Genomic DNA, 27,118 nt, shown 5'->3' with positions numbered 1-27,118 from the left:
TTTAATCAATTTATGCCTCATTAGTTCTATATAGCATATACTTTCTTGTTCTGAACTTCTAAACGCAAGTGGGACGGGTGTGGCTTCGCAACATTGATCAGGAGCAGCTGCTCACAGGTTTGACAACTCCAACGCAGTTACACCTCCGACACCGCAAAAACATCAGCTACGTGGGTGTCGGATATCGCCGGTTAACGCTTGATCTGATTAAATCTAGGTCGAACAATGTCTTAACCAGCCATACGGAGAAACATTAGCTTTTTTATCACCAGAGGCAAATTACAATTCTACTCGTATGTTAACAAGAGTAGCTTATGACAAAATCACAACCATTTACAGTATGCATGAGATACAACCTAAAAACGATAATTTCTGTTATTTAAAGTGTAAACAGTTTGTCATACATGTCAGGTAGAGGCTCAACATTCAGTAGGTCATAGGTATGGGCCTTGGAGTTTTTCATGATCATGTGACTTAACCAGGAAAAAAATCTAGACCTATAGCCTATAACTAAATACTTATTCATAGAATTAGTGAGAGGGGTGGTAGCACAGAGTAGAGAGTGACTTTAGAGAGGTGTCAGTATAGCAATGCACAACAAGGAGAAAGGAGAGGACATTGCAAAGAGGTCACACTAGGGAGTGAGACATTGTGCATCTCAAATGGCACCTTATTCCCTATATAGTGCACTACTTTAGACCAGAGTCTATGGCCCCTGGTCAAAAGCAGTGCACTATATAGGTAACAGGGCGCCATTCGTGACAACCAGAGTAAGGAGATAGTCATGTTAGTCAGTCTTAGTCTGGATCCTGTCCCTCAGCCTCTTAGCCACAGGCAGAAACTCCAACTCCCAGCATAATCGGTGGAAGTCCCTCATGTCATCACCAGAGGTCCACTGCAGAGCATCCTCCTCGTCTGAGATAGAAAGAGCTTAATCAAAATGCTTCAACATTTTTAAAAAATGAACAAAATATCTGTTGACAGTAGTATACAGAAGCATAGAAGTACTAAAGATGGTTATTCAAGACACTTTCGGTAAACCATTACAGTAGCTTACTTACTTAGGTATAGTGTTAGGACCTCTAGCAGTGCCTCTCTCTCCTGGTTGTTCATTGTGGATGGGGGGCCTGTCTCCGTCCCCCCCTCCTCAGTGAGGTTCCACAGGGTCTGACACACCAGGCCAGCCAGCTGCCAGTCCACTGGCCCAAAGTCCCTCAGACAGTCTGCCAGCCTGCACACAGGCATGCACACACGCACATATACACGCCAAGTGACTGGGTGATCCTTAAGTGCAGCTGGTCCTAAAGGTGGGCTGATGAAACTTCTGCCCCTGCTGCTGTAGTAAGGCTCTTCGGCTAAAGATGACTGAGTCTTGAGCTTAGCACTCTACAACCGATATACAGTACCAGTCAAACATTTGGACACACCCACTTGTTTATTTATTTTTACTGTTCTCTACATTGCAGAAAAATAGTGAAGACATCAAAACTATGAAATAACACATATGGAATCATGTAGTAACCAAAAAAGTGTTAAACAAATGAAAATATATTTTATATATTTGAGATTCTTCAAAGTAGCCACCCTTTGCCTTGACAGCTTTGCACACTCATGGCATTCTCAACCAGCTTCATGAGGTAGTCACCTGGAATGCATTCCAATTAACTGGTGTGCCTTCTTAAAAGTACATTTGTGGAATTTCTTTCGTTCTTGATGCGTTTGAGCGAATTGTGTTGTGACTAGGTAGGGGTAGTATACAGAAGATAGCCCTATCTGGTAAAAGACCAAGTCCATATTATGGCAAGAACAGCTCAAATAAGCAAAGAGAAATGACAGTCCATTACTTTAAGACATGAAGGTCAGTCAATCAGGAACATTTCAAGAACTTTTAAAGTTTCCTCAAGCGCGGTCACAAAAACCATCAAGCGCTATGATGAAACTGGATCTCATGAGGACCGCCACAGGAAAGCAAGACCCAGAGTTACCTCTACTGCAGAGGATAAGTTAATTAGAGTTACCAGCCTCAGAAATCATCAATTAACTACACCTCAGATTGCAGTCCAAATAAATGCTTCACAGAGTTGAAGTAACAGACACATCTCAACATCAACTGTTCAGAGGAGACTGCGAGAAATCAGGCGTTCATGGTCGAATTGCTGCAAAGAAACCACTACTAATGGACACCAATAAGATAGAGAGACTTGCTTGGGCCAAGAAACACAAGTAATGGACTTTAGATCAGTGGAAATCTGTCCTTTGGTCTGAGTCCAAATTTGAGATTTTTGGTTGGATTTGGATTTTTGGTTCCGAGTCTTTGTGAAATGCAGAGTAGGTGAACGGATGATCTCCGCATGTGTGGTTCCCACCGTGAAGCAGGTGGTGTGATGGTGTAGGGATGCTTTGCTGGAGACACTGTCTGATTTATTTAGAATTCAATGCACACTTAACCAGCATGGCTACCACAGCAATCTGCAGTGATACGCCATCCCATCTGGTTTGCGCTTGTTGGGACTATCATTTGTTTTTCAACAGGACCCAAAACACACCTCCAGGCTGTATAAGGGCTATTTGACCAAGAAGGGGAGTGATGGAGTGCTGCATCAGATGACCTGGCCTCCACAATCACCTGACCTCAACCCAATTGAGATGATTTGGGATGAGTTGGACCACATAGTGAAGGAAAAGCAGCCAACGAGTTCTCGGCATATGTGGGAACTCCTTCAAGACTGTTGGAAAAGCATTCCAGGTGACTACCTCATGAAGCTGGTTGAGAGTGCCAAGAATGTGAAAAGCTGTCATCAAGGCAAAGGTTGGCTACTTTGAAGAATCTCAAATATAAAATAAATGTTGATTTGTTTAACACTTATTTGGTTACTACATGACTATTTGATGGTTTTGCTGTCTTCACTATTATTCTACAATGTAGAAAATAGAAAAAATTAAGAAAAGCCCTTGAATGAGTAGGTGTGTCCACACTCTGGTTGCACATTTTGGGGAATATTCAGAGGTGGAAACTTTCCGTGGGAATATATGGGAATTAACGGAAATACAGTTGAAGTCGGAAGTTTACATACACTTAGTTTGGAGTCATTAAAACTCGTTTTTTCAACCACTCCACAAATTTCTTGTTAACAAACTATAGTTTTGGCAAGTCGGTTAGGACATCTACTTTGTGCATGACACAAGTAATTTTTCCAACAATTGTTAACAGACAGATTATTTCACTTACAATTATTATTATGATTATTTAATCATAATTCCAGTGGGTCAGAAGTCTAGATACACTAAATTGACAGTGCCTTTAAACAGCTTGGAAAATTCCAGAATATTATGTCATGGCTTTAGAAGCTTCTGATAGGCTAATTGACATAATTTCAGTCAATTGGAGGTGTACCTGTGGATGTATTTCAAGGCCTTCCCTCAAACTCAGTGCCTCTTTGCTTGACATCATGGGAAAATCAAAAGAAATCAGCCAAGACTTCAGAAAAAAAATTGTAGACCTCCACAAGTCTGGTTCATCCTTGGGAGCAATTTCCGAACACTTGAAGGTACCACGTTCATCTGTACATACAATAGTACGCAAGTATAAACACCATGGGACCACACAGCCATCATACCGCTCAGGAAGGAGACGCGTTCTGTCTCCTAGAGATGAACGTACTTTGGTGCGAAAAGTGCAAATCAATCCCAGAACAACAGCAAAGGACCTTGTGAAGATGCTGGAGGAAACAGGTACAAAAGTATCTATATCCACAGTAAAACAAGTTCTATATCGACATAATCTGAAAGGCTCCTCAGCAAGGAAGAAGTCACTGCTCCCAAACCGCCATAAAAAAGCCAGACATGGGGACAAAGATCGTACTTTTTGGAGAAATGTCCTCTGGTCTGATGAAACAAACATAGATCTGTTTGGCCATAATGACCATCGTTATGTTAGGAGGAAAAAGGGGGAGGCTTGCAAGCCAAAGAACACCATCCCAACCGTGAAGCACAGGGGTGGCAGCATCATGTTGTGGGGGTACTTTGCTGCAGGAGGGACTGGTGCACCTCACAAAATAGATGGTATCATGAGGAGGGTACAATTACGTGAATATATTGAAGCAACATCTCAAGACATCAGTCAGAAAGTTAAAGCCTGGTCGCAAATGGGTCTTCCAAATGGACAATGACCCCAAGCATACTTCATAAGTTGTGGCAGAATGGCTTAAGGACAACAAAGTCCGGGTATTGGAGTGGCCATCACAAAGCCTAACCTCAATCCCATAGAAAATGTGCGGGCAGAACTGAAAAAACATGTGCGAGCATCGAGGCCTACAAACCTGACTCAGTTACACCAGCTCTGTCAGGAGGAATGGGCCAAAATGCACCCAACTTATTGTGAGAAGCTTGTGGAAGGCTACCCGCAACGTTTGACCCAAGTTAAACAATTTAAAGGCAATGCTACCAAATACTAAATGAGTGTATGTAACCTTCTGACCCACTGGGAATGTAATGAAAGAACTAAAAGCTGAAATAAATCATTCTCTCTACTATTATTCTGACATTTCACATTCCTAAAATAAAGTGGTGATCCTAACTGACCTAAGAAAGGGAATTTTTACTTCGATTAAATGTCCGGAATTGTGAAAAACTGAGTTTAAATTTATTTGGCTAAATTGTATGTAAACTTCCGACTTCAACTGTATATGCAAATTAATATGAATACCATTTAAATGTACAGTGGCTTGCAAATGTATTCACCCATTTGGCATTTTTCCTATTTTGTTGCCCTTCAACCTCGAATTAAAATGGATTTTTGGGGCGTTTGTATAATTTGATTTACACAACATGCCTACCACTTTGAAGATGCAATATATGTTTTAATTGTGAAACAAACAAGAAATAAGACAACAAAACAGAAAACTTGAGAGTGCATAACTATTCACATAAGCTTGGCACATCTAGCCACTGGGATTTTTGCCCATTCTTCAAGGCAAAACTGCTCCAGCTCCTTCAAGTTGGATAGGTTCCTCTGGTGTACAGCAATCTTTAAGTCATACCACAAATTATCAATTGAATTGAGTTCTGGGTTGACTAGGCCATTCCAAGACATTTAAATGTTTCCCCTTAAACCACTCAAGTGTTGCTTTAGCAGTATGCTTAGGGTCATTGTCCTGCTGGAAGGTGAACCTCCGTCCCAATCTCAAATCTCTGGAAGACTGAAACAGGTTTCCCTCATGAATTTCCCTGTATTTAGCACCATCCAACATTCCTTCAATTCTGACCAGTTTCCCAGTCCCTGCCGATGAAAAACACCCCCACAGCATGATGCTGCCACCACCATGCCTCACTGTTCTCGGGGTGATGAGAGGTGTTGGGTTTGCGCCAGACATAGTGTTTTCCTTGATGGCCAAAAAGCGCAATTTTAGCCTTATTTTGACCAGAGTACCTTCTTCCATATGTTTGGGGAGTCTCCCACATGCCTTTTGGCAAACACCAAACGTGTTTTCTTATTTTTTCTTTAAGCAATGGCTTTTTTTCTGGCCACTCTTACATAAAGCCCAGCTCTGTAGAGTGTATGGCTTAAAGTGGACCTATGGACAGATACTCTAATCTCTGCTGTGGAGATTTGCAGCTCCTTCAGGGTTATCTTTGGTCTCTTTATTGCCTCTCTGATTAATGCCCCCCTTGCCTGGTCTGTGAGTTTTGGTGGGCGGCCCTCTCTTGGCAGGTTTGTTGTGGTGCCATATTCTTTACATTTTTAATCATGGATTTAATGGTGCTCCATGGGATGTTCAAAGTTTCAGATATTTTTTTATATCCCAACCCTGATCTGTATTTCTCCACAACTTTGTCCCTGACCTGTTTGGAGAGCTCCTTGGTCTTCATGGTGCCCCTTGCTTAGCGGTGTTGCAGACTCTGGGGCCATTCAGAACAGGTGTATATATAGTGAGATCATGTGACAGATCATGTGACACTTAAATAAAGTCCACCTGTGTGCAATCTAAGTAATTATGTAACTTCTGAAGGTAATTGGTTGCACCAGATCTTATTTAGGGGCTTTGCAGCAAAGGGGTGAATACATATGCACGCACCACTTTTCATTTTTTTTTTTTTTTTTTGAAACAAGTATTATTATTTTTATTTCACTTCACCAATCTGGACTATTTTGTGCATGTCCATTACATGAAATCTAAATCAAAATTCATTTAAATTACAGGTTGTAATGCAGCAAAATAGGGAAAACACCAATGAGGATGAATACTTTTGCAAGGCACCTTAAATGTTTTTTGAATTAGATATATTTACCATATCATATGGAGACAGAAACATAAACCTTTTACCTTATCATAAGTAGAGATAATTGCAAATGATTACATCCTTCCAATAGAAATAACTATTTAGTTAGAAATGTAACTTTAATAATGTGAGTTGACTCGTCACATGGGATGATTTCACTGAACAACAAAAGAAAGGGAATATTGAATGATCCCCAATGATCCATCGCATCTCCCAAAAACATTTTCAACATACATCTGTAAAATGATTGTCTAGAAACTAAAGCTTTGGTTGTCTTCCTCTCAGGCTTCCATGTCTTCTCCCTGGACCTCCTCAATGTCCACCTCCTGAACAACAGACTGAGGCCTAATCTTCATTGTCACTTTCCAACCTTGTTTGGGATGGCTCATTGTCATATAAAATACACTGCTCAAAAAAATAAAGGGAACACTTAAACAACACAATGTAACTCCAAGTCAATCACACTTCTGTGAAATCAAACTGTCCACTTAGGAAGCAACACTGATTGACAATAAATTTCACATGCTGTTGTGCAAATGGAATAGACAAAAGGTGGAAATTATAGGCAATTAGCAAGACACCCCCCAAAACAGGAGTGATTCTGCAGGTGGTGACCACAGACCACTTCTCAGTTCCTATGCTTCCTGGCTGATGTTTTGGTCACTTTTGAATGCTGGCGGTGCTCTCACTCTAGTGGTAGCATGAGACGGAGTCTACAACCCACACAAGTGGCTCAGGTAGTGCAGTTCATCCAGCATGTGTGGCCTGCTGGCGGTCATTTTGCAGGGCGCTGGCAGTGCACCTCCTTGCACAAAGGCGGAGGTAGCGGTCCTGCTGCTGGGTTGTTGCCCTCCTACGGCCTCCTCAACGTCTCCTGATGTACTGGCCTGTCTCCTGGTAGCGCCTGCATGCTCTGGACACTACGCTGACAGACACAGCAAACCTTTTTGCCACAGTTCGCATTGATGTGCCATCCTGGATGAACTGCACTACCTGAGCCACTTGTGTGGGTTGTAGACTCCGTCTCATACTACCACTAGAGTGAGAACACCGCCAGCATTCAAAAGTGACCAAAACATCAGCCAGGAAGCATAGGAACTGAGAAGTGGTCTGTGGTCACCACCTGCAGAATCACTCCTGTTTTGGGGGGTGTCTTGCTAATTGCCTATAATTTCCACCTTTTGTCTATTCCATTTGCACAACAGCATGTGAAATTTATTGTCAATCAGTGTTGCTTCCTAAGTGGACAGTTTGATTTCACAGAAGTGTGATTGACTTGGAGTTACATTGTGTTGTTTAAGTGTTCCCTTTATTTTTTTGAGCAGTGTATATTCACCCCACCCAGTATTGTAATCAAAACTTACCAGAAAGTTTTAATCCTTGGCTCAGACAGTGTAGTAGTGTGGGCTCAATAGCATCTCATTAAGTGTGCATGATCTTGAGAATCAGCTGTACATGTGATGGAAGAATGCACTGTGCATGCAGAAGGTTGCAATTCCATTGAATTGGGGATCGTTTAACCAAAATATGCCACAAGACCTAGGATTGCCTTACGTGTATCCCACAAAAAAAGGTTCACTGTTATAAGCTAACTTTTTTGATGAATTTAAGCAAAATTCCAGGGCTCAACTTCCCATGGGAAATGTACGAGAAAGTTTCCCACCCTTTTGCAACCCTAGTCCACACTTTTGACTGGTACTATATCTATATATATTTTTTTTTTTACCCAATTTCATGATTATGATCCTCTCTCTCTCTCTCTCTCTCTCTCTCTCTCTCTCTCTCTCTCTCTCCTCTCTCTCTCTCTCTCTCTCTCTCTCTCTCTCTCTCTCTCTCTCTCTCTCTCTCTCTCTCTCTCTCTCTCTCTCTCTCTCTCTCTCTCTCTCTCTCCTCTCTCTCTCTCTCTCTCTCTCTCTCTCTCTCTCTCTCTCTCTCTCTCTCTCTCTCTCTCTCTCTCTCTCTCTCTCTCTCTCTCTCTCTCTCTCTCTCTCTCTCTCTCTCTCTCTCTCTCTCTCTCTCTCTCTCTCTCATATTTGCATATATAAAAATCTCAATGAGTTCAATTAACATAATCAAAAAAAAGAGGTTAGTAGATCAAGTAAAGTAGACTAAGCTGTGAGTCTTAATTAAAAGCACCAGGTCTTAATTAACATGTTTTAGCACCATAAAGAAGGTACTGGGGTTAAGACCTAGTAAAATGACCACATACAGTACACTAATATCATTCCGAGTTCCTGTGTGTGCTCCTTACTTGGTGTGTGCTCCCTCCTGTGTGAGGGTGGTTCTGCTGGGGGGGTTCAGGGCCAGGTTAGTGAGGACCCCACAGGCGGAGAAACACACCTCTGGGCTCTTAGAGTCCAACAGAGTCACCACAAACTGGTGCACTGGGGGAAGACAGGGAGAGAAGAGGTTATTAAGAGGGGTTAGGGGTACAACACAAGTGGGTCTTCTGTGTCAGTGTTTATCTGGGAAAAAAGGTTTGTATTGCATGCGTGTGCATGTGTATTCACAGAATACAATACCTAAAGCACAACCTTTATTTTGTCTAACAGGTATCAATAGAGCATGACACATATCCCCATTTCACCCCACTGTGTGTGTGTGTACGCATATACACACCTTTGTTTTGTATGATGAAGTCACAAACCTCCCTGGACTGGGACAGGTTGCCAAACACACGCGTGGCCTCCAGCATCCCATCCATACTGGAGCTGAGGAGCAGCTTCAACAACACTACAGAGAGAGAGAGAGGGAGGGATGCATGGAGAAAGAGAGTGGGGAGGGAGAGAGTAAGGGAGTGAGACAGCAAATATAAAAAGACACCAGAGCCACACAAACACCTAGGCCTAGTATACACAAAAACAGCCTATCACACACACACATATACAGTTGAAGTCGGAAGTTTACATACACTTAGGTTGGAGTCATTAACCTTTCTGAACCACCCATCCCGGATCCGGGACAATTGTCATCAGAAACGCTAACTAGCATAGCGTAGCATAGCGCCACAGATAAATAATATTACTAGAAAATATTCATATTCATGAAATCACAAGTGCAATATTGCAAAACACAGCTTAGCCTTTTGTTAATCCACCTGTCGTCTCAGATTTTGAAATTATGCTTTACAGCGAAAGCAATACAAGCTTTTGTGTAAGTTTATCGATCGCTCGACAAAACAATAAGTACACTTAGCATCAGGTAACTTGGTCACGAAAATCAGAAAAGCAATCAAATTAATCGTTTACCTTGGATGATCTTCGGATGTTTTCACTCACGAGACTCCCAGTTAGACAACAAATGTTCCTTTTGTTCCATAAAGATATTTTTTTATATCCAAATACCTACGTTAGTTTGCTGCGTTATGCCCAGGAATCCACCGGAAAGAGCGGTCACGACAACGCAGACAAAAAATCCAAATTATATCCATAATGTCCACAGAAACATGTCAAACGTTTTTTATAATCCATCCTCAGGGTGTTTTTCAAATATCTATTCAATAATATATCAACCAGGACAGTTGGCTTTTCACTAGGACCAGGAGTAACAATGGCTGCCTTTCCCTTTTGCGCACAACTCACTCTGAGAGCCCCCACCTATCCACTTACGCAATGTGATCGTTCACGCTCATTCTTCAAAAAGCCTGAAACTATGTCTAAAGACTGTTGACACCTTAGGGAACCAATAGAAAAAAAGTCCCTTTAAATGGGCAATAAGGATGCATAGGAACAGAGAGGTTTCAAAAACAGGGGCACTTCCTGATTGGATTTTCCTCCGGTTTTCGCCTGCAATATCAGTTCTGTTTAACTCACAGACAATATTAAGACAGTTTTGGAAACTTTAGAGTGTTTTCTATCCTAATCTGACAATTATATGCATATTCTAGTTTCGAGGGCTGAGAAATAGGCAGTTTCAAATGGGTACGTTTTTTTAGCCAAAAACGAAAATACCGCCCCCTAGTCTTAAGAAATTTTAAAACTAGTTTTTCAACCACTCCACAATTTCTTGTTAACAAACTATAGTTTTGGCAAGTCGGTTAGGACATCTACTTTGTGCATGACACAAGTAATTTTTCCAACAATTGTTTACAGACAGATTATTTCACTTATAATTCCAGTGGGTCAGAAGTTTACATAGACTAAGTTGACAGTGCCTTTAAACAGCTTGGAAAATTCCAGAAAATATGTCATGGCTTTAGAAGCTTCTGGTAGGCTAATTGACATCATTTGAGTCAATTGGAGATGTACCTGTGGATGTATTTCAAGGCCTTCCTTCAAACTCAGTGCCTTCTTCTTTGACATCATGGGAAAATTAAAAGAAATCAGCCAAAAAATTGTAGACCTCCACAAGTCTAGTTCATCCTTGGGAGTAATTTCCAAACGCCTGAAGGTACCACGTTCATCTATACAAACAATAGTACACAAGTATAAACACCATGGGACCACACAGCCGTCATACCGCTCAGGAAGGAGACGCGTTCTGTCTCCTAGAGATGAACGTACTTTGGTGCGAAAAGTGCAAATCAATCCCAGAACAACAGCAAAGGACCTTGTGAAGATGCTGGAGGAAGCAGGTACAAAAATATCTATATCCACAGTAAAACGAGTCCTATATCGACATAACCTGAAAGGCTGCTCAGCAAGGAAGAAGCCACTGCTCCAAAACCGCCATAAAAAAGCCAGACTACAGTTTGCAACTGCACATGGGGACAAAGATCGTACTTTCTGGAGAAATGTCCTCTGGTCTGGTGAAACAAAAATAAAACTGTTAGGCCATAATGACCATCGTTATGTTTGGAGGAAAAAGGGGGAGGCTTGCAAGCCGAAGAACACCATCCCAACCGTGAAGCACAGGGGTGGCAGCATCATGTTGTGGGGGTGCTTTGCTGTAGAAGGGACTGGTGCACTTCACAAAATAGATGGCATCACGAGGAAGGGAAATGATGTGGATATATTGAAGCAACATCTCAAGACATCAGTCAGGAAGTTAAAGTTTGGTCGCAAATGGTTCTTCCAAATGGACAACGACCCCAAGCATACTTCCAAAGTTGTGGCAAAATGGCTTAAGGACAACAAAGTCCCGGTATTGGAGTGGCCATCACAAAGCCCTGACCTCAATCCTATAGAAAATTTGTGGGCAGAACTGAAAAAGCGTGTGCGAGCAAGGAGGCCTACAAACCTGACTCAGTTACACCAGCTCTGTCAGGAGGAATGGGCCAAAATTCACCCAACTTATTGTGGGAAGCTTGTGAAAAGCTACCTGAAACGTTTGACCCAAGTTAAACAATTTAACGGAAATGCTACCAAATTAGTGTATGTAAACTTCTGACCCACTGGGAATGTGATGAAAGAAATAAAATATGAAATAAACAATCCTCTCTACTATTATTCTGACATTTCACATTTCTAAAATAAAGTGGTGATCCTAACTGACCTAAGGGCATTTTTACTAGGATTAAATGTCAGGAATTGTGAAAAACTGAGTTTAAATGTATTTGCCTAAGGTGTATGTAAACTTCGACTTCAACTGTACATGCACGCAAGCGCGCACACACACACTCTCACTCTCTTACACTTGGCGACAGTGAGTCCTCTGTCCCTGACCACTGAGCTGTCTTCCTGGTAAAAGGACAGGTTGTTGATGGTGGCAGCCACGTTCACCAGAAGCTCCTCGCTTTCCTGCATGGACCTGAGCTCTGACACACACACGCACACGACACATACTTTACAGCAGGGAGCAGTAAAACATGATGCATGTACTGTAGAAAAAAGATGTTGAGGCTCTCTGCAGCACAGCAAGAACAGAATTTATAGGTCAAATGAAGGCACAGGTATAGTAAAGTGTGAAAATAGTAACTATGGAATATGCAAAATTCACTTAGCTACATGTTATCTGCAGGAAATGTAAAAAAAAAAAAATGTGGGTATCATTTCCAACGAACTTGTGCAGAAAATTCTAAAAAGAAGCAAGCGGTTGAAAACAGAATGTGCTCTGGATTTTGCAGCAGATGTTGCTTATTCGGTCATACTGTATATCACAGATTTTGCGGTCGTACTGAGTGTCAACCGGTGCCTGCATCATAGTGTGTGTTTCGTTTCTGGGTCTGACTGGAAAGGCCCTTTAGTGTGGTGGAGAATTTCTCCTCCTCTCTCTAATCTAAAGCAGCATGCATCATAAACTGTGATCAAAACAGGATATTATTGAGATGCCTGATTTATGTCCACAGCCAGTGCAGATCAGAGAGGGAAAAACTCCATCTTTTCGGTCTGTCTGCCTGGCTCTCACAATCTACTCTCTGTTTTGCTATTTTCCCCATTCTTTCTTTACTTTGTTTCACACTCACCCTCTCTTCAAAATGTCCATACCTTTGTCTTTATCACCATCTGCATATGGCCCTCCATTTCTCTCTGTCATTCTCTCTCCATCTCCCCATACCCAGTCACGTACAGTACAGTGTGTGGGAGGGAGACGAAAGATAAGAGCTCACAGTTAAAGCTGAGAAACTAAGAATCTCACACCCACCTGAACATGGCCTATACCAGTCAGTCAGTCCTGAAACCATTCTAACCACCTAAGAGTTTCACAAGAACCAACCAGACTCTCAAGAGAACAGAACATTCTGCTCTCTCTCTGGCTCTTTTCTGCAAAAGGACACAAACTGAAAAAGGATGTGCACAAAAAAATTGAAAGAAAGAAAGTGAGATATGGAAAAATTAAATAGGTGTTAGATGTTTGTCACTTGTTCCCAGCACACAGGAAGCTGTGGTACCAAACAAGAACTGACTGTACAGTTTTACATTATAAAGGGTTTGTACATTTTTATTCATCTGGTGACGGAGCACCTCAGGGCTAAACGAATAAAGTGGTACTGTCTTGAGCGCTAGCTAGCTAGTTCGCTAACTAACTGACCCTGGTGAATAGAAAGCTTCAGTACAACCAGGGACAATATGGGGATGGGAACATTATGGGGATGTTATGGGAATGTTATGGGATCATTATGGTAATGTTATGGAGACGTTATGAGAACATTATGGGGTCATATTTCACCCTTACATTACCCTCAAAGTGCTGAAACTCACCCAGTGTGTCCAACAGGTAGTGTATTAGGTCTGCGTTAGCTGCCAGGGTCGGTCCCACTGCAGGGTGGATGGACATATTAGCCAGCACCCTGACCAGCTTCACCAGCACGTCATTACTCTCCCGCCACCCCAAGAAAGGGGTGCGGGGGTTACAGGTGTTCCTGGCTGGAGGTGTGCGGGGTGTGTGTGCGGGAGGTGGGTCCCACCTCCCGTGGTAGGTGTGGTAGAGCCCCAGGAGCACGGACATACATCCCTCAGCCGTGAAGAGGTGCTTTCTGGCCTCACTGCTCCGAGACGTTAGGTTACCCAGAGTGAAGAGCAGACGCACCACCAGGTCCTGTGTGGAGGAGAGACAGAGGGAGGGGACTTGAATGTGTTTCAATGTCGTGTGTGTGTGCGCGTGTGTTATCCACATAAACAAATACCTTGGTTACAGAGAATAACGCAGTCATTTCTCCCATCAGATATGGCATTACATTCATTTACAATTTCTCCCCCACCACAACGACAAGGACCGACAAATTACCCCAAAAGCAGAAGAAAAGACCTGTATACCACCACGTTTGTTTCTCAATCGCACACCGCCCCTCCCCTAAAGTGGGTGTCACAAACACACACATCCTTCCCATTGCCCTAGAGTTACCCTAGTCCTGGCTGGGCTGACTGGCAAGTGTAGCTGGGATGGACTGGGCTGTACTGTACTGTACTGGCTGTCCTGTCAAAGGGCTATTCAGGACACAATGTGATCAACCGTGTGTCTATGTGTATTAATGGGGGATATCTACTAGCATGTGTCTAGCATGTGTGTGCCCACTGTGTGTGTGTGTGTGTGTGTGTGGTGTTAGCTCCCCTGCTGTGTGTTGTTTATTCCCTGGGTGATTTAGATCCTCCCCACCCCGTATCCCTGAGGAAGGGCAGGATGACTTCCTCAATTTCTCCTGGGACGCTGATTAAAGTCAAAGCACACACACTGCTGTAAATGTACTGGGACTTGGAGTACATAAACAACTTGCTCAAGGTAAACAGGCTTAGTCGATGAACAGTATAAACACTGGGAGTGAATAGGCGAATCTGCTTCCTATACCACAGTACACACACAGGGCTCACCTGTTTCCACTGGTGTTTGCTCAACAGTTCTATAAATAGTGTGTAGCAGCCCGGGGTCTGGGCCAGAACCAGGCAGCACTCAGAGTAGGAGGACAGTTTACTGGAGGACAGACAGAGGGACAATAAATAACACTGACCAGATAGACTCTCACTGGACTGTTTTACTAAAGAGGGATTGGTTTTATTGGCATTAGTTGTGGAAATAAGGAGTGGTACGTGGTTTTATAATCATTCACTGTGAGATAGTAAACTGTTCATTCATATTATAAGATAGGATGAACTGTAAATGTGTTTTTTTTAATGAGGAATAACAGTTCAGAGTGGCTGATGTAGTTGGGAAAAGTCTTAGAGACATATTTAACCATCACTTTATGTTTACAGACTAAAAATAAATGCACAACATGCACAATGTCCAATGGCCTGAGGACTGTACTGTCCCACTCTCAATGAAACAGTTGAAAGTACGTTTTGAGAGGTTTTAGATGTACAGTGTGTGTGTGTGTGCTACCTGAACACCCTGGCAATGTTGGTGCAGATGTCCTGGTCTCCGTGGTGATGGCGCAGGACTAGGCACAGTTCTGTCAGGGTGCCGTGGGAGACGAAAAGGGGGCGGGACTCGGGGAGGTCAGCCAGGTTCCTCAGGGTCGCTGTCAACTGCAGGGGTCAGAAGTGGAGAGAGAAAGAGCATGTGAGGCAATGTCGATGTGATGAGAGCGGAACCAAGAGAACTGAGGACTTATTGTAGATTGTCTTTGCCAGTTGCACCTGATGTAACAATATCTCCAGTAATCTTCAACCTTTTTTTAACAGAAGGAGCGGAAGTGATTCAAAGACCCTATCGTGAAGGAAACTGATTTCCAACACTACACAGAGCGTTGCCAGCAGTAGCGCTGAAATGACAACACTCTCAGTTCCCTCTGACTACCAACAGCATAGCAAGCAGCCAGACAGGCCGCCGCGTATCGTTTCATATCAAATCATCTGCTAAACTCTAACTCAGGATGTTATATCTTAAATCAGTTAATCGGATTGAAGATGTTAAAGTGGTGATTTTCTATAGAATGAAACACACTGTACTGTGGAGCAGAGCTGTGTGTGTTATGGCCCGAACGGATCAGAATATTATGGAGCAGCAGACAGAAACAAAAGCATAATTCCTAATAGCAGGAAAAGGACAACTAAAGTTACCCTCACCAGAACTGAGAAGTTCCTTAAAACTGAATATTTCACATTTTGTTCCTTTTAATGTTATGCTTTGTTAAAAAAAAAAAAAACTTCAACTGAAAAGTTGACTGTCCAGCTATTCTTCAACTGTCGAGGAACTTAGCAGAAAGTTGCTCAAAAAACTGCCCTTGACTGATTTGGGGTCAGCTCTACCGGGCCTTTACCATAGTGTTTATAAAACTGGTTTCGGGGTATCTTCTACAATCTCACCTGTACATGGATGTGTCCTCCGGTGGTGAACTGAGTGTGGTCAGGTTGGGACAGTGGGTGGAGCTTCTGTATGAGCAGGGTGGCCACACCCACACAGTCCTTGGCCAATAGGAGCCTGAGGAGGGCAGAGTTCCCTGAGAGGAACTTCAGAGTGCCCACACAGTACAACACAGCCTCCGCAGACACACACACATCCTCACAGCGCAGCACACACAGCAGGGAATCTGGACATCATACAAAGTCACACACACTTGTTAACACACATCACTCCAACCTCACAACACATGAGCTGCTTTTAATACAGCCTTACGCAGGTAAAAACAAACATTCAAACATACAGTACCAACCAAAAGTTTGGACATACCTACTCATTCCAGGGTTTTTCTTATTTAAAAAAAAAACTATTTTCTACATTGTAGAATAATAGGGAAGACATCAAAACTATGAAATAACACATTGAATCAGGCAGTAACCAAGAAAAGTGTTAAACAAAACAAAATATATTTTATATTTGAGATTCTTCAAAGTAGCAACCCTTTACCTTGATCACAGCTTGGCATTCTCTCAATCAGTTTCATGAGGTAGTCACCTGGAATGCATTTCAATTGACAGGTGTGCCTTGTTAAAAGTAAATTTGTGGAATTTCTTTCCTTCTTAATCCGTTTGAGCCAATCAGTTGTGTTGTGACAAGGTGGGGGTGGTATACAGAAGATGGTCCTTTACCAAATAGGGCTAAGTCCATATTATGGCAAGAACAGCTCAAATAAGCAAAGAAACGACAGTCCATCATTACTTTAATAAGACATGAAGGTCATTCAATCTGGAAAAGTTCAAGAACTTTGAACGTGCAGTCGCAAAAACCATCAAGCACTATGATGAAACTGGCTCTCATGAGGACTGCCACAGGAAAGGAAGACTTGAGTAGGTGAACGGATGATCTCTGCATGTGGGGTTCCCACCGTGAAGTATGGAGGAGGAGGTGTGATGGTGTGGGGGTGCTTTGCTGGTGACCCTGTGATTTATTTAGAATTAAAGGCACACAACCAGCATGGCTACCACAGCATTCTGCAGCAATACGCCATCCCATCTGGTTTGCGCTTAGTGGGACTATCATTTGTTTTTCAACAGGGCAATGATCCAACACACCTCCAAGCTGTGTAAGGGCTATTTGACCAAGAAGGAGAGTGATGACTGCTGCATCAGATGACCTGGCCTCCACAAATCACCCGACCTCAACCCAATTGAGATGGTTTGGGATGAGTTGGACCGCAGAGTAAAGGAAAAGCAGCCAACAAGTGCTCAGCATATGTGGGAACTCCTTCAAGACTTGGAGAATCATTCCAGGTGACGCTGGTTGAGAGAATGCCAAGAGTGTGCAAAGGTAAAGGGTGGCTCCTTTGAAGAATCTCATATAAAATATATTTTGATTTGTTTAACACTTTTTTGTTTACTACATGATTCCTTATGTGATATTTTATTGTTTTGATGTCTTCACTATTATTATACATTGTTGAAAATAGTAAAAAAAATAAAGAAAAACCCTTGAATGAGTAGGTGTGTCCAAACTTTTGACTGGTACTGTATATAATTAACATTATACACACATACTGTTAAGTGTGTCAATGTGTTACCTATGATGGAGTTGTTCTGGAAGAGGATATCGTTGCTCTCACTGCGGCTTATCTTGAAGATGAGTTTACAGATGTTCAGCAGGTTTTTTCCACTGACGTTCAGCTGAACAACAAGTTATTAGACAACAATAATTCTAACAAAGCAGCCAGGAACTTTACACTGTTGCTTTGTACTAAGGATGTCACCCAACAAAGCTAACTAAGGGCTGGTCTGTTTAAACTACTGTTGTATATTAGGGCAAGGAAGAGATGGGAGAAATAGAATCATCATGATGACATTGATTGTACTCACCTCAAGGGTGAGTTTGGCGAGCTGCAGGTTGAGTTGGGCGGAGTTGAGGTCGATGAGGCAGAACAGCGCCCTAAGAAGCCCCGCTCTCTTCCTGCAACGCCGGCCCAGCATGCCTTGCTCTGCCAGGACGCCATGGAGACAGTCACACGCGTCACACAGCCGCTCCACGGCATCCTCGGATCCACCTGAGAGGCACATGATTAAGAAAAATATGTCAACTTAGACATATTTGTGCAAATATACCACTGACATGCATTATTTATGCACATGCACACAGAGTTATGAGTTATGCACACATATCTTATGTTAGGATTTGGCCCCCAGAGAATATTCATGATTAACATCCTGTACATTACTGAGAGGAAGAGAGAGGGTGGGGTGCTTTTCCTTGTGTAAAATATATATGTTTTTCTGTCTAAAAAAAATATGTCCAATTGCCTCACACTCGACTCAACATATTGCAATTTCACAGCCAATCTGAAATGCATGAGCCAGGAGGTACTTGGTACAATAAATATTTCAAAAGTGTTCAAATATTTACAGAGCTAGAATTCATTTTGCGGTAGTCAGACTGCAAAGTCAAACTAGGAGAATTCTGAAGGGACGCCAAACACAACACTACTTTGTTTTGCTTTCTTCAACCGTTAAACTGGCTCCGTGTTCACTTTTTTCATTTGTGTGTGTTTTTCTACCAACACTGGTTTATTTTTTATTTTTATTACGAACTTACATATTAGCATGAAAGGGAAATCAGCTGAGTAGCACATGAGAAACGTCCCTATATTCAAATCACAGGATAGACTTAATTTCAGTCCTGTTTTCACAATATCTGCCCAGTTGGCAAAAAGTCAAAATGATTTGTGCATTTACGAAAGAGGTGCTTTTTGTACATGACAACATAGATGCAATAGGGAAAGAATTGCAATCCAACACTGTCCAATCATCATTGTCCTACATTGAGAAGAATGTTATGTGACTAACATCTGTTTGTACTTTTGTTTGGGGTTCATTCATAGCAAACAGAACACTACCTGCAGCGATGGACTCCAGCTCTTGCAACAGAGGGAAAATCTTAACATTCCACACCACTGATTCGTCCTCAGCCTCCTGGCTGGCTGGTCTGTCTCCGTTGCCTAACTCTGTTCCCAACTCTGACACAGAAACAAGCAGATGAAAAGGGAAGAAAGAAAAACACAGACAATTAATGCCTCAAACCTCAACTTGGTGCAAGAGTCCTGAGTATAGTTCACAAGTTCAGCTTCTTAAAATAAATCGCTCTGCAGGAAGTTTAATGCCGGCAATGAAAGGTCACCGTTCGCATCTATAGTTCCTCCGATTTGTGTGTGTACTTGCGAGCGTGTGAATATTTGCATATCTGTATGTCTGGCTGCCTGGTGCAGTGGTGGTGCAGGAAGTGGTGGCTACAGACCAACAGCCATTCGTTGCTGCTTACAGAAGGTGTGAGTGAGGTCTTCAGCAACAACACCCTGCATGATCAAAGTGTGACACACTGCTAAGCTCTCGCAGTCGAGAGGAAAGAAAGGTGGTTATGCTGGAGATGAGATGAACACGGCATTCCCTGTCCTTTTCATTTAGCTACTTAATATATCCATCCTCAACCAGTATGTAGACATCAAACCAACTAGAACTTTGATTTAAGCTCAAATGAAATAAAACATCCTTCAAAGTCGGGGTGACACACACATCTACCAACCAACCAACCTGGATGGTAGATTTAACAATAGGTTTAACAATTGGCCTGGTGTAGGCTACCCTCGCAGGCTCTGTTGGTTCGCTGCTGGACATATAAGCCCTTAGTTGATCCTAACGTACAGTTAGAACTGTATGGTTCAGTAAATTATTGAACTAAGCTAGTATTCACTCAGTGAATCAGGACTAACCTGTTCTGGCCCCGGCTCCTGCTCCTGTTCCTTTGCCTGGTCTAATAGATGAGTCAACACCACCATGGAACCTGAGTCCACTGCAATTTGACATACAAACACACACGAGATGTTCGAGTTGAAACAGTCTTTACCAAAAATGGAGGCTCAGAACCTATTAGGTCTTGGCTGATTAACTATTGTTAACTGAGATGTAAGACATTTTCAAAGATGAGTCACTCACAGTGCATAATACTGTAGTTTGGAAGCGACTGGTTGTATTGCTAGATACATATGTGGCCAGTTCCTTCAGCCACCACTCGATGTCCCCATTGCAACAAGAACTCAGACCACAGCTTTGTGGGTTAAGCCTGGTTAAAGGCATTCATGTTTTGTCACTGTGACTTTACTCACCAGTCAGTTTCAGTTAGAGAACAGACAGTAACAACCATAACATGCTGTTTTAATCTACACTGTTCCGTTCACTGTCTGTTTGTTGTCATTGATTTTCAAATTGATCTTGACAGTGCTGCAATGCCCCTACTGTATTTGAATCATTGTAAGAGCACATGGGAAAACAGATAAGTAAAATTCTGCATGGAACTTAAAACTCCCTCAAGGGCTAAAGCATCTATTGGATGACTTACGGACAGTACTGAGGCTGGCACACAGTGCATAGACTAGAGCGGAAAGCACAAGCCGAGAGCAGAGGTGAATATTATTCTACATTTCAGAGAAAGAGAGAGACATAAAGAGAAAGACATAAAGAGAGAGAGAGAGAGAGACAGAGAGACAGAGAGAGAGAGCGAGAGAGAGAGAGAGAGAGAGAGCGAGACAGAGAGACAGAGAGAGAGAGCGAGAGCGAGAGCGAGAGCGAGAGCGAGAGCGAGAGCGAGAGCGAGAGCGAGAGCGAGAGCGAGAGCGAGAGCGAGAGCGAGAGCGAGAGCGAGAGCGAGAGAGAGAGAGAGAGAGAGAGAGAGAGAGAGAGAGAGAGAGAGAGAGAGAGAGTGGGAGAGAGAGGGGTCATGAGGTCTGTGTGATAGGATTAGGGCCTGATAATAGGGCCTCTGTGTGTGATAGTGCATTCTCAGAGACATGATCTCATCTGTGTCTTGGGCCTGGGCAGGGTCTAGCCAATGGACAGCAGACAGTCAGTCAGTCAGTCCCAGCAGAGACGCTGCTATGCTGCTGCCAGCCATGCCCAGATGGGCACCCAAATCTAATAGACATCCAATTGGAGCTATAAAGCCCAGGCTTATTGGAGAGAAAAAAAAGCAGCCAATGTCTAAATCTCTCACTCTTCATCTTTCACTCACTTTTTTTCATTTCTTGAGCATGCACTACACACTCCAACTTTAAATATTTCACTCTGTATATCAATTTGTTATATCAATCTCCTTCTCTGTCACTCTTATCTCTCACCCCTGGCTCAAACCCTCACTCTCCTTTTTCTGTCGCTTTCTATCCCCCTCTCTCTAAGATGGGTTGGTCTAAGTTATGAAAAGGATTCCTGGCTTGGATTTTTGGTACTCAGTAAACCTGTGGGGGATCTTGGTTTCTAAGTAAAAGTGTTGAATGGTTGTTCACCATTACACAGCCCCAGCAGCTATAGCTAATCGATGGAAAAGGATGGATTTTAATGACAGGCCCGTCCTCACGCCTGGAGTTATGCCTCCGTAACTGACACTCTCCTGATGAGGTCGGTAGAAAGAAACAGCTTTCTAGTCTCTACTGGCTGTGGAGGTATAAGGCTTACCAGTCAGTGATGGTGTTAACAGATAGATAGGCCTATTTTATTGGGAAGGGCTTTGGCTGAGAAGGTAGTTTGGGTGGGGAAACTAGGATCCCTTTAAACCAGGGATTCCCAAACTCGGTCCTGGGGCCTCCCATGGGTGCACATTTTGGACTTATTAGGCCTAGATGGGGGTAGCTAAAAGGTTATATAATATTTTATAACACTTAGGAGAAATTCATGAAATACCTTGAATAAACATGAAGGCATTCTGAGAACCAAAATGAGTGAGAAAGTACGGAGGTGGGGGGGGCATAGTTAAAGTCCTTTGAATCGGACACACTGAAGGTGTGACAAAGAGAGTGGCGAAGGCCAAGGGCTGGGGATGTGAAATGTAAGAATAGGAGGTATAATTCACCACTATGCAGTACTGGTGACATGGAATCCGTTGTGTGCCAATAAATCTACACTTATTGTCTTACTTTCACCTAGGTCAAGACGAGGCAGAGTGAGGAACAGAGGGAGGGGGAGAGAGAAAGGAAGAGAGAGAGTGAGGGAGGAGAGAGACATAGGAAAAAGAGCAGAACAATAAGAAAAATTCAAGTAAAAAATATGGAAAAAGAGAGACGAGAATAGAAAGAAACGAGGATATGGAGGAAAGAGAACAAGAGGTGAAATGTAGAGAAATGTACAGGCATACAGTACCTTACACTGTTGGTCCTGGGTGGGGCAGGTTTCGAGGGTCCTCCACTATCCTTGTCTCTCCTCTTTCGATCAGTGGGCTCAACATAAGGGGCTCTCCTGCCTCTTCCCTTAGCTGACAGCTCTCTGTGCTCTGGGCTGGAGTCTGAATTTACACTCTCCCTTACTACAAACACAGTACAATTAAGAGCTATTATAGTTACTGGATACTAGTGTTAATTCTGAACACCCCTTAATGTTTTCACCATCGTTTCAGATATTGAGTTTTGATTTTGTGAAAGATTAGAAAATCGATGTTTAGAAAATGTACAAATAGCCCAATTTTACAGTCATTTTAGCTTTTCCCAAAAGCATTATAAAACAGTAAGTAACGAATGACAGCAAGCAAATGTGCAAAAAAGAAGACTAAACCCCATGGCAACCAGCTGCAGTGAATTATGTTTTCCACCTCAACCACCCCAGTGGTAATGTAAATCAGGTATAATGTCCTCCTGTGAATAGATCCATTCATTTCCCTTTGGGAGAAGCGCTGTTCCAGCCTTCTGCCTGCAAACTTGATTTAATAACAAAAAGACTAGCAGGCCACGCGCTGAGATATTTACTCACAAAAATAGTGTTAATGGTTTGATTATTGCAACCATCCCTCTATCTCCCCCTCGCTCTAAAAAACCCTAACATGCAACTCTCTCTATTTACAGTTGAAGTCGGAAGTGTACATACACTAAGGTTGGAGTCATTAAAACTAATTTTTCAACCACTCCACACATTTCTTGTCAACAAACTATAGTTTTGGCAAGTCAGTTGTGTCATGCACAAAGTAGATGTCCTAAGACATTTTTCCAACAATTGTTTACAGACAGATTATTTCACTGTATCACAATTCCAGTGGGTCAGAAGTTTACATACACTAAGTTGACTGTGCCTTTAAAAGAGCTTGGAAAATTCCAGAAAATTATGTCATGGATTTAGAAGCTTCTGATAGGTTAATTGACATCATTTCAGTCAATTGGAGGTGTACCTGTGGATGTATTTCAAGGCCTACCTTCAAACTCAGTACCTCTTTGCTTGTCATCATGGGAAAATCAAAAGAAATCAGCCAAGACCTCAGAAAAAAAATTGTAGACCTCCACAACTCTGGTTCATCCTTGGGAGCAATTTCCAAACGCCTAAAGGTACCACATCTGTACAAACAATAGTACGCAGGTATAAACACCATGGGACCACACAGCCGTCATACCGCTCAGGAAGGAGACGCGTTCTGTCTCCTAGAGATGAACGTACTTTGGTGCGAAAAGTGCAAATCTATCCCAGAACAACAGCAAAGGACCTTGTGAAGATGCTGGAGGAAACAGGTACAAAAGTATCTATATCCACAGTAAAACGAGTCCTATATCGACAAAACCTGAAAGGCAGCTTAGCAAGGAAGAAGCCACTGCTCCAAATCCGCCATAGAAAAAGCCAGACTACAGTTTGCAACTGCACATGGGGACAAAGATCATACTTTTTGGAGAAATGTCCTCTGGTCTGATGAAACAAACATATAACGATGGTCTCAGGCACTTGTCATCTCCCGTCTGGATTACTGCAACTCGCTGTTGGCTGGGCTCCCTGCCTGTGCCATTAAACCCCTACAACTCATCCAGAACGCCGCAGCCCGTCTGGTGTTCAACTTTCCCAAGTTCTCTCACGTCACCCCGCTCCTCCGCTCTCTCCACTGGCTTCCAGTTGAAGCTCGCATCCGCTACAAGACCATGGTGCTTGCCTACGGAGCTGTGAGGGGAACGGCACCTCCGTACCTTCAGGCTCTGATCAGGCCCTACACCCAAACAAGGGCACTGCGTTCATCCACCTCTGGCCTGCTCGCCTCCCTACCTCTGAGGAAGTACAGTTCCCGCTCAGCCCAGTCAAAACTGTTCGCTGCTCTGGCACCCCAATGGTGGAACAAACTCCCTCACGACGCCAGGTCAGCGGAGTCAATCACCACCTTCCGGAGACACCTGAAACCCCACCTCTTTAAGGAATACCTAGGATAGGATAAAGTAATCCTTCTAACCCCCCCCCCCCCCCCCCTTAAAAGAGTTAGATGCACTATTGTAAAGTGGTTGTTCCACTGGATATCATAAGGTGAATGCACCAATTTGTAAGTCGCTCTGGATAAGAGCGTCTGCTAAATGACTTAAATGTAAAAATGTAAATGTCTTTATGGCCAAACAATTCTGTTTGGAGGAAAAAGGGGGATGCTTGCAAGCCGAAGAACAACATCCCAACCGTGAAGCTATGTTGCAGGAGGGACTAGTGCACTTCACAAAATAGATGGCATCACGAGGAAGGGAAATTTGGTGGATATATTGAAGCAACATCTCAAAGACATCAGTCAGGAAGTTAAAGCTTGGTCGCAAATGGGTCTTCCAAATGGACAATGACCCAAAACATACTTCCAAAGTTTTGGCAAAATGGCTTAAGTACAAAAAAGTCAAGGTATTGGAGTGGCCATCACATCGCCCTGACCTCAATCCTATAGAAAATTTGTGGACAGAACTGAAAAAGCAAGTGAAAGGAAGGAGGCATACAAACCTGACTCAGTTACACCAGCTCTGTCAGGAGGAATGGGCCAAAATGTATCCAACTTATTGTGGGAAGCTTGTGGAAGACTACCCGAAATGTTTGGCAATGCTACCAAATACTAATTGAGTGTATGTAAACTTCTGACCCACTGGGAGCTGAAATAAATCTGAAATAAATCATTCTCTCCACTATTATTCTGACATTTCACATTCTTAAAATAAAGTGGTGATCCTAACTGACCCAAGACAGGGAATTTTTACTTGGATTAAATGTCAGGAATTGTGAAAAACTGAGTTTAAATGTATTTGGCTAAGGTGTATGTACACTTCCGACTTCAACTGTGTGTGTGTGTGTGTGTGTGTGTGTGTGTGTGTGTGTGTGTGTGTGTGTGTGTGTGTGTGTGTGTGTGTGTGTGTGTGTGTGTGTGTGTGTGTGTGTGTGTGTGTGTGTGTGTGTGTCGTCTGTATATCACCTCCAATCTCTCCATCGCTTTTGCAATTTTGTCTCTCTCCCTTCTTAGACTTCCTAATAAGATACAAAAAACTCCATCTCAGCCCTCTTTTTCCTCGCTCTTCATCTCTCTTTCCTTTCTCTCCATCTCTCCTTACCCTCTGCTGGCCGTGCCACAGGTGGGAGTGTTGTCAGAGAGCCAGCTCTAAAAAGGCGTGCCCTCGCCCCCCTCTTAAGCTCCAGGGGGTCAGAGGGGGGTTTGGGGTGGGCCGTGGGGCTGACGGGATCTGGGTCCTCATCCTGGGCCACTGGCAACCTGGGCTTCTGGTAGGCCACAAACATTACTTCATCATTAAAGGGACCAAACAATGATTTAGTGTGTGTAGTCTTCAGCTGATCAGAACAATACACTAAGGCTTTCCAAGACCCCAAACAAGTTCACAAGGATACACACAGATTCATGTACTGTACAAGAGTGAGGATATGAAATGTACAGTGAGGAGAACCCACATATTCCAGAGGAGACAGGCGAGTTCCAGAACCCGGTCTGGAGTCTGGCGCTTCAAAGTTCCGAGCGTAGAGGCTGAAAGAAGAAAAGAAACCATGTTCATTCAGTACACTGTATGGATGTGACACTAGGCTACTGCTAGGGGGGGTTATAAGATAGGGCGTTTAACCAGATCCTTAACCTGAATGTAGAGGGAGGTCGACTGTCTTGGGCTCGAGAGATCTCTCCAAACAGCTGTCTGTGGTCGTCTCGAGGGGTAAAAGGTCGCTGGGTGCGCAGGGTCCTCAGAGAGTGCCTAGCCTCGGTGACGATCTCTGCGCTGGTCTTCCTCCGAGGGTCAGGGTTCAGGGTGAAAGGTCTGTGTTTCTCACACTTCCTCTCCAAAGAAGACATTTTGTGAGGGTTGTTGCCAGCAGGACCAGGGATGAGGTCAGGAGAATTACTTTATGAGAATGATTTCATCACTGAAGTGGGTTTTGCCTGGGTGTATTACTGAAGAGGAAGAGGCAGTGAAATTATGAGGAAACCTATTCATTATTCACAAAAGCTATTTACTATATATATGGGTGAATAATAAACACAGTATTTAAAGCCATTGCAGAAACAGGCACCAAAAATGCATCTGAGTAAAGCAAGCAAAACGGCATAAAAAACTGTACACTGACATGAAGCGTTACAGTGGCTTGTTGTAAATGAGAACGCCTGCGCGTCCTCGCTAAGTAACCATGGTAACCGAGAACAGCGGAGGTAGCAAGCGTTTGACTAGTGACAACAAACCGGAGTGGCTAAAAGTAACAGACATTGTGTACAGAAACGAACAAATTAAATGTTCATCTATGATACACTCTGAATTTTTTAACCGATAGCACTACCAGGAATACTCACCGTGAATTGGTATCATAAACTAAATACCTCGGGAGAGGTGTCAAAAACCAAGCATGCTAGACATGCTAGCCTGTTCAAATGCTTTGGATAACGTTAGCTAGCATCAGCTGGCAGACTTTGGAAATTAAAATAAGTTGAATTCTTATTATTAAAATAAACTTACCGTCTACTGGTGATCACCTTTCAAATGAATGGGCGATTTTGAGACGACACTTCTAGCTACAGCCAAACAGGAAAATGCATTGCTTTTCAAGTTTGATGCAAGTGAGTTTGTAGAGGTTGCAAGCAAAACGACTGCCTGACGTCATCGAGTCTCGGGCACGAGCCTTACCATCAGTTTGTGTCCAGGTGAGTCTCAGCATCTTCACCGTTTTTTCGGGTACAACATTTGCATTTTTCACTAAACTGACAAAAAGCATGACATTTTAACAAGTCAGTTGCATCACACCATCACATAGGCTATCATGCATACATCACGGAATAATAATTTTTTACCTGTAACCAGGGATGATAACCAATTTTGTGTGTTTAATTGGCTTCTAGATTAGAGAACCTTTGCCAAAATGTTATAGTT

The 27,118-nt window shown here is 43.0% G+C and overlaps 1 protein-coding gene across 1 annotated transcript; it reads right to left on the bottom strand.

The window, feature by feature from the left end:
• Positions 1 to 241: 241 nt before the first annotated feature.
• On the bottom strand, positions 242 to 26,798 carry armc2 (armadillo repeat containing 2). Its single transcript, XM_055872082.1, has 18 exons — positions 26,708 to 26,798; positions 25,841 to 26,151; positions 25,662 to 25,734; positions 25,310 to 25,475; positions 22,140 to 22,302; positions 19,724 to 19,803; positions 18,854 to 18,973; positions 17,823 to 18,007; positions 17,531 to 17,633; positions 15,900 to 16,123; positions 14,974 to 15,119; positions 14,466 to 14,565; positions 13,359 to 13,695; positions 11,852 to 11,974; positions 8,899 to 9,012; positions 8,531 to 8,663; positions 1,062 to 1,231; positions 242 to 915 (listed from the first exon to the last, which is right to left on the bottom strand). Exons 2-18 carry the CDS (start codon positions 26,050 to 26,052, stop codon positions 788 to 790), a joined length of 2,577 nt encoding a protein of 858 aa, XP_055728057.1. The 5' UTR covers positions 26,053 to 26,151; positions 26,708 to 26,798; the 3' UTR covers positions 242 to 787.
• Between the last annotated feature and the right edge of the window lie 320 nt (positions 26,799 to 27,118).

The sequence above is a fragment of the Salvelinus fontinalis genome, chromosome 20 (assembly GCF_029448725.1).
Source record: "Salvelinus fontinalis isolate EN_2023a chromosome 20, ASM2944872v1, whole genome shotgun sequence".
Lineage (NCBI taxonomy): Eukaryota > Metazoa > Chordata > Actinopteri > Salmoniformes > Salmonidae > Salvelinus > Salvelinus fontinalis.
This window is presented reverse-complemented; position numbering and strand designations above follow the sequence as displayed.

Bases quoted from the DNA above. Each gene is read 5' to 3' on its own strand.
- armc2 (XM_055872082.1), bottom strand. From the start codon at position 26,052: ATGTCTTCTTTGGAGAGGAAGTGTGAGAAACACAGACCTTTCACCCTG. The intron at 9,013-11,851 runs GTAAGAGAGTGA...CTCTCTCTGTAG, and splicing joins AGGACTCACTGTCGCCAAGT to TGTTGTTGAAGCTGCTCCTC. The intron at 8,664-8,898 runs GTGTGTATATGC...GTCTTCCCCCAG, and splicing joins CTTCATCATACAAAACAAAG to TGCACCAGTTTGTGGTGACT.